The sequence below is a fragment of the Mandrillus leucophaeus genome, unplaced genomic scaffold (genome assembly GCF_000951045.1).
Source record: "Mandrillus leucophaeus isolate KB7577 unplaced genomic scaffold, Mleu.le_1.0 Scaffold399, whole genome shotgun sequence".
Lineage (NCBI taxonomy): Eukaryota > Metazoa > Chordata > Mammalia > Primates > Cercopithecidae > Mandrillus > Mandrillus leucophaeus.
In genome coordinates this window covers 432,550-440,324 of record NW_012104242.1, presented here as the reverse complement: position 1 = coordinate 440,324, position 7,775 = coordinate 432,550, and the positions used below count along the sequence as shown (strand labels likewise).

At 44.3% G+C, this 7,775-nt stretch overlaps 1 protein-coding gene across 1 annotated transcript in view; it reads left to right on the top strand.

Annotated features, from left to right (window-relative positions):
- DIP2C (DIP2 disco-interacting protein 2 homolog C (Drosophila)) overlaps positions 1-7,775 on the top strand; it is a 296,340-nt gene that overhangs the window by 129,612 nt on the left and 158,953 nt on the right. The window contains exon 5 of the mRNA XM_011991552.1: positions 4,333-4,458. Coding sequence (XP_011846942.1) covers positions 4,333-4,458 — 126 coding nt within the window. The remainder of the gene's footprint in view (positions 1-4,332; positions 4,459-7,775) is intronic.

Below are 7,775 nucleotides of genomic sequence, written 5' to 3'. Positions count from 1 at the left end.
AGCCCTTTGTTTCTGGCCCGGAAATGTCCCGGCTCTGTCAGTGCATTGGGCTGGGTGCTGGCTCCCTTGTTTGTTTGCATGCGAGGCAAAATCTCATGCCTTTCACTCTTGTTGACATACAGATGCTGAAGCTTTTAACAAATTCTTACTAAATCAAACCCAGAAATATGCAAAAGGGAGAAGAATACCATGAACACTTAGAGTTTGTTCTCATGATCTGTAGTTTTGCATTGCATGTTTGGCTCATCATTCAAAAATCAATGTAATTCACCACATTAACAAAAAATAAAGCAGAAAACCCATTTTATCCTCTCGGTAGACACTGGAAAACATCTGTTGAAATTTAATAGTCCTTGTACGAATTTCCTACCACATCAGGAACAGAAGGGATCTTTCTCCATTTGATAAAGGCCACTCCTGAAAAGCAAGAGCTGACCCCCCTCCTCGGTGGCAGCCGGGGAGCTCAGCCCACAGTCGGGTGTCGGGAGCATGGTCATTCTCCGTGGTTCAGGTTCGCATGGCACGCACTGGGGCCCTCGTCCGTGAAGTCAGTCAGGAGAACTAAAAGGCATAAAGACTTGGAAGCAGGGAGATGCTTGATGTACAGAAGACACAGGGCCTTATTTAGAACATTTTAGGAAATGTACAAACAACCAGAAATGGTGTGAATTTTGCAAGCATGCAAGATGGACTCTTTGCAACAGATGTATACAGATGCCCAGTGGCCCGTGAGAAGTGCTCACCAGGGAGTCATTGGGTAAGTACAACTTAAACCCACGAGGTTCCCCTTCACAAGACTGGAGAAGGGAGGACAGTAGCAGGTGCTGGTGAAGATACGACAGGCTGGATCTCAGACTGATGGAGACTTAAAACGGCACAGCCGCTTTTGCAAACAGTGTGGCAGTTTTTTTTAAATGTGTACACTTACCATATGGCCCAGCAGGTATGCTGTAGACGTTCACCAAGGAGAGCTGAAAATGTGTGTCCTTGTAAAAGAATGCACATTATCTCCAGAGTAAATTGCATTATCTCCAGAGTAAATTGTCATAGCCAAGAACTGGAAACAACATAAATCTCTCTCATCTGGAGAAACATGAGCAAATTCTGATATATTCAGACATTGTCCTAGTTCCCATCGGGAAAAATGTACAAAATACTGAAACCAAAACAGACAACGGGGATGAGTTCCAGGAGCCTTGAATTGAACAGAGTGAACACCACGCCGTGGAGTCCATGTGACGATGGAGAATCTATGCGAGTCTCGGGCGATGGAAGCGCGCCAAGAACACTCCTCGTGAATGAACAGTGGCTGTCTCTTGAGGGCCGGGATTGACTGGGAGGGGACGTGTGGAAACTTTGAGGCAAAAGGTTTAATTAGGGTAATAGATTTCCGTTTATCGAAATGCACCAAGTGTACTTAAGGTCTGAACATTTCACTGTGTATACTTTGTACTCCCTCCCTCTCAAAAAAAAAAAAAAAAGAAAAAACAATTACAAATGAACACTGAACTCAACTCGATAGATTTTTCACAGTGGTATTAGAGAGCAATTCTGAAAGCATTTCTGTATCTCCAGGCTTAAGCAAATAAGCTTAATAAATCAGTGAATATATTGAGTGCTACAGGAGCCAGGTTTCTTTCTTGGTAAGAGAGGTAGAAATAAGGCCAAAGCCTGGAATGGATCACGTGGGATTCGGTTGCAGCAGGAGGTACCAGTATGAGCTGGTGGCTCCCGACAGATGTAGACAGGGACAGAAGTGCCTGTGGATGGATGTCGGTGTACATGCGTGTACATGCGTGTTGTGTGTTCTGTTTGCCGGCAATGCCCAGCAGCACCTGGTGCCCACTCTTAGCTTCCAAACACGGTTCTTCACTAGAAGGAGCCCTAGTCCAAGGGCTGGGGAATCCGGTGTCACATCTGGAACCAGTTAAGCAACAAAACAAACCGTTATAACTACGAATTATAGCCCACCAAGCCAGACTCCGTGAGTACATATGGACATAGGTAAATGAATGCTGAAAGATAGAATAATTATTTTTCAGTGAATATGGAAGATCTAATAATTTAGAAGGAATGACAGGAAATCAGTGGATGCTAAAACTAGTAGTGACGAATTGATGGAAAACAGAATATGCACATAGTGTCAGGGTGTCTCCTCCCAAATCTTAATTTCAACGCGAGAAGTAGCATCTTTGCTTTGGAGGCACTTAAGCATCACCTTCACTGAGTTGCCGATGTTAACATTGTCACACAGGACAGACTTCTGCGGTGTCCCTGCTAAAATGCATACTCTTGAGTCTAGTCCAGAAGATACCAAAATAAAGGACAAGCTGTAAAATAACTGACCTGTGTTCTTTAACATTTCCAATTTCAAGAAACACAAAAGCTGAGAAACTTGGATTCTGGACGGGTAAAAATCACATGACAAATCAATTCATGATCCTGGATTGGATCTTCAAATAGGAGGACAAAGTAAAAAAACTATGGAGACAGTTGACACCATTGAAAGTGAACTTTGTATATGACAGTTAAATTTCCCGATCTTGAGGAAAATGAATGTGAGAGCATATCCTTGTGTTGAGGAAATACATTGAAACATTTAGGCATGGAAGGACATAGTATCTGAAATTTATTTTCATTTGACTTAGAAAATTCATGGGGGAGGGGGGAAAGCAGTGATGTAAGATAGGAGCAGTTGGGCCTAAGTTGAGCCTGGTAAGTTATGTGGGAATTCGCTACGCTGGTCTTGCAGATTTTCTGTGTGTTTGAAATTACATCCAAAAATTTTAAAACGGAGAATATGCAAAACAAAAAGCGATTTGTGGAAGTGAGTGGACTGTCACCTCATTGATCCCTTCAGTTTTCGGCCATGAGCCAAGTCAGTCACCTAGTGGTTTTTGACCTGGGAATTAGAAATAGTGGCCAGAAGACCAGGCTTTTTAGTTAGGGAGGGAAGTGTGCACAAAGGCTGACCAAGACCAAGCAGTGCAATGAGCTGCTTGTGGGCGTGATGCGGCAGGTCTGGGTCCTGTCTCAGGTGGCAGCGCGGAGGGTTTAAGCCGGAAAGCCACGTCTGATTCCCTTTCCGTGGGATCATTCTCGCAGCTTCAGAGAAAACTGCCCCGTCCTGGGGACCCTCTCCCCCGACCCGTCTTCACTCACACTGGCCATTTTTGGTGGTGGTGGTTTTAATTCTGCTGACACCGTTCTCACTCACAGTGTAGGGCCTTTGAGCGGATTTTTGCCTGTGTCTCGAAGATTCTCATCTTGACAGCGGGTATGGTTCATTCCTGTTGTTCTGATTTTGTGTTAAGAGGGTTCTTCCCTGGCTTCACAGTTTGGAGTTGCCGCTGCATCTGTCTCTGCTTTAATTCTCTACCCCGTCTGTCACCTGTCTCATCCCTTAACAAGTGGCCTGCATGAGATGCCATGAGACTGTCTGCCTTATCACCACTGCGTCCCCAGCCCATAGGGACTTACAGAAGAGGCATTCGGTGAATGTGTGGAATTAATGTAATGGGTTAATAGCCACAAAATGTCTTAATGGTTGTGTTAGTCCATTTTCACGCTGATATAAGACATACCCGAAACTGGGAAGAAAAAGATTTAGTTGGCCTTGCAGTTCCGCATGGCTGGGGAGGCCTCAGAATCATGGTGGGAGGCGAAAGGCACTTCTTACATGTCAGCAGCAAGAGAAAACGAGGTAGAAGCAAAAGCAGAAACCCCTGATAAACCATCAGATCTCATGAGACTTAGTCACTATCACGAGAATAGCACAGGGAAGTCGGGCCCCAGTGATTCAGTTACCTGTCCCTAGGTCCCTCCCACAACACATGGGGATTCTGGGACGTAAAATTCAAGTTGAGATTTGGGTGGGAACACAGTCAAACCTTATCCATAGCCAACACGGTCCTGGCCCATGGCTGGTGTTCAGCTAAGCTGCGACTGTGGCTGTGTGAGTTGGGGTGTGAGGCGTGTGCACGCCTCTCAGTGGTACAGTGAAAGGATTTGGAGGCTCAAACGTGTGACCTACAAAGAATCTCCAAAGATCAAGGTCCATTCACCCTAAAAAGAAAAATATTCAGCATAGTTTACAGCTAGTGTTTGCTTGTGGATATGGATTCTGCAGTAATAAAATGAATTATTAAAAGTCTGTGAATAATGTTAATGTCTTTACTGGAATTGTAAACACTGATTTTCTTTCCTCGCCCACCCATCTGTTGGTGAGTTTCAGAAGGTGGATGAACCGTGCTGCGGGGACAGAGAGGAGGGTGCAGCTTGGCCTCTGGGACTTCAGCTGAGCACTGAGTGACTGAGCTCTCTCCGTTTCAGATGTCCACACGGAAGCTGTCCAGGCGGCTCTGGCCAAACACAAAGAGCGGAAGATGGCGGTGCCTATGCCTTCCAAACGCAGGTCCCTGGTCGTGCAGACCTCCATGGACGCCTACACCCCTCCAGGTAAGGGACACGCTCCCCGACGCTGCCTCCTGAACATGCTGAGTGCCTCAGAATTGACCACTAGCCCAGCAGTCGGGTTTTTGCCTTCAAAATCATGGTGCAGAAATGCAGATTTTGTGAACCAGAAGTCGAAAAACAGTGTATGAGTTAAACATGGAAGGAAAAGTAACATCATTATGTATCTGTATAAATACACATTTTTAACTTTACCTCAAGACTCATACATATGATACATACCAGTAAAATCTCACACAATTTTATTCATTTAATTCTTTGTAGGGAAAAGGGAAGAGTTTGTAACCCTCTGGGTGGAATTGGACTTTTCTTCTGATTAGGCTGGTGCATGTGTGTTCTCAGATCTTCAGACAAGTGTGCTATATTGTTGGATTGTTTTAGAACGAGCGAATTGGACAGTTTAGGTAGCTACCCGAATCAGGTCATAAACTTTGCCTGCAAGGTGCCAGATAGTATTTTAGTTCCTCCAGGCCATAAGGTCTCTCACAACCACTCAACTCTGCCCTCAGCCATGGGTGATAGCAAGTGCATATGGCTGTGTACCAATAAAACTTTATTTACAAGAACAACGGACCAGATTTGGTGCACGGACCTGCCAACCCCTGATCTAAATTACTGAAGGTAATAGCCGGTTTATATTTCTGTTATATAATACTGCTTTTCTTTAATCTTGAATTTTACATAACTACCCAAATTCTCTATTTTCTCTGCCCAAATAATTATAAACTACATTTCATGATCTTCACACTCAAGTAAAGCAGAAAGCTTAGTTATCCGGATACTTGTTAGAGACACGGATTGAACCTAGGCTATTTGGTGTTTAGTTTCTGTGATTTTGATTCCAACATTATTCATGCCATTGTTGCAAGCCTGTCTTCTCAAAGGACCTGAATCACCTTACATCCCACGTTGAAGCTACATATCACTTTAAATGACACCGTGTTTTTCGTCCACTACAAGAGAAACTTAAGGTACAATGTGAGTAGTTGAAAATGTACAACATTTTTGGGAGTATTTTTACTTTTGAAGTTTAGCTTAGTCTTGGCAAGCAGTGAGACAGAAGGACGTGCTTCAGATCCGAGCTGAGGTCAAGGGTATATCCACATTACAGCAAGCAGCTCCTGAGTTATCACCTTTATGTACCTTTACAAATGAAGGTACTGAAATTTATAGGATAGAACTTAGAGTGCATCATTTTGGGTTTTCGTTGCTTTTTGTTTTGAGACAAGGTCTTGCTCTGTCACCAAGGTTGGAATTCATCATGATCACAGCTCTTGGCTTACTGCAGCTGTGACCACCTGGGCTCACGCAGTCCTCCCACTTCAGCCTCAAGCAGCTGGGACCACAGGTGCTCGCCACCACACCCAGCTAAGTTTTAAGTGTTTGTAGAGACAGGGTGTTCCTATGTTGTTTTTGTTTTCCATTTACACATAACGTGTTCTTCATCTAAAGAACGCAGTGCCAGCAGGCAAGGGAGTGAACGCCGTGCTAGCAGGGTTGTTGGCAAGGGAGCCCTTTCTGCCTACGTGCTCCCTTGGGCTCCTCCCTTTCTTTATTTTAATATTAAGCCACAGCACATAATTAAGGGCTCGGCACGGTAGCTCATGCCTATAACTCCAGCACTTTGGGAGTCCAGGGCAGGTGTATGACTTGAGCCCAGGGGTTCAAGGGCAGCCTGGAAAACATGGCAAAATGTACAGAAATGCCTTTGGTACATTTTGTCTCCACCAAAAGTACAAAAAATTAGCTGGGCCTGGTGGTGTACACCTGTAGTCCCAGCTACTTGGGAGGCTGAGGTGGGAGAATCACTTGAGCCCAGGAGGCAGAGGTTGCTGTCAGCTGAGATGGCACCACTGCACTCCAGCAGGGACAACAGAGCAAGACCCCCATCTCAATTAGAAAAAAATAATGATAATAAATAGAGACTCTTTAAAAATGATTAGACCAGGCATGGTGGCTCATGCCTCTAACCTGAGCACTTCGGGAAGCCAAGGCTGCTTGAGTCCCAGTGTTTGAGACTAGCCTGGGCAACTTCCAAACCCCATCCCTACAGAAAATACAGAAATCAGCCAGGCATGGTGGTGTGTGCCTGTGGTCCCAGCTGCTCAGGAGGCTGGGGTGGGAGGATCACTTGGGCCCAGGGAGGTTGAGGCTGCAGTGAGCCATGATCGTGCCACTGCACTCCAGCCTGGGCAACAGAGCAAGACCCTATCTCAAAAAATAATATGCTTAATCCTGTTTGTTTAGTTTATGGTTGTAATTTGCCAAAACTTATAATTTGGTAAAAAATTGTATGTGTTCTTTGTGTAACTAACAACATGGACGTTAAAAGGATAACCCACTTGAAATATTTTAAACCACATTTTTGGCACTAACCAATATTTAAGGCAACAGGCATTTTTCTTGACCACTTTTTATAAGAGAAATGACGACTTTGAAATGGAAGAAGCAGTGCGGTTATTTGCTTATTTCTCGTATTGAATCCAACTGCTGAGAAATGTTACTGGGTCATGTGTGATGAATAACCTCATTGTACAGATGTCTGCAAAATATAAAAGAAAATTATTTGAAATGTTATTTTTGTGAAGTATTTGGATTTGACTAGCATTTTTATATAAACCATAAAGCATCCTTTGTAAATTTTCATCAGGAGTCCTCGTGATATCACATGGGGCAGTTTTGTACAATCATAAATGTCAATATCATAAAAATTTTTTACTCCCAGCCTATTTTGTGCTTAGTGGTAGTTTGCATGTTTATTACCGTACTTACTTGAACAAAGTCTGAGCTGCATTTTCTTACCTATTTTTCTTGGTTGTTGGTAACAGTGGTTAGATCTTACTCAGTGTCATTGCCCTTCAGAGAATGTTCTTGAAGTTTATCTTCTATGAAACGACTGGCTGCTGACCTGGATCCTAGTTTCTGGACAAACTCTCATTAGGATTGTCGCACCGCTGATATTCCACGGGTGAAGCTTTCCTTTAGTTTTCAAACGTAAAGATAGAAGAATAATTGGCCAAAACTTCTTCTAGCCATGATGAGAGAACAGGGACCCAAATCACACATCTGCCGTGAACAACTGTAAAACTGCACAAAGCGAATGAGGTGGCTGTTTTTAGTCTGTGAGCACAGCTGTGCCAGCCAGAACCTGAGGGCCGGAGAATGAAGGAGACGCACCCACAGTACACTCCTGCAGACCGTGGCACCGAGAGCTCAGGTGTGGGCGGAGCATATCACCCTGCCATGTCCAGGAGAGGGAGATTGGAGAGAGCTCAGGTGTGGGCGGAGCATATCACCCTGCC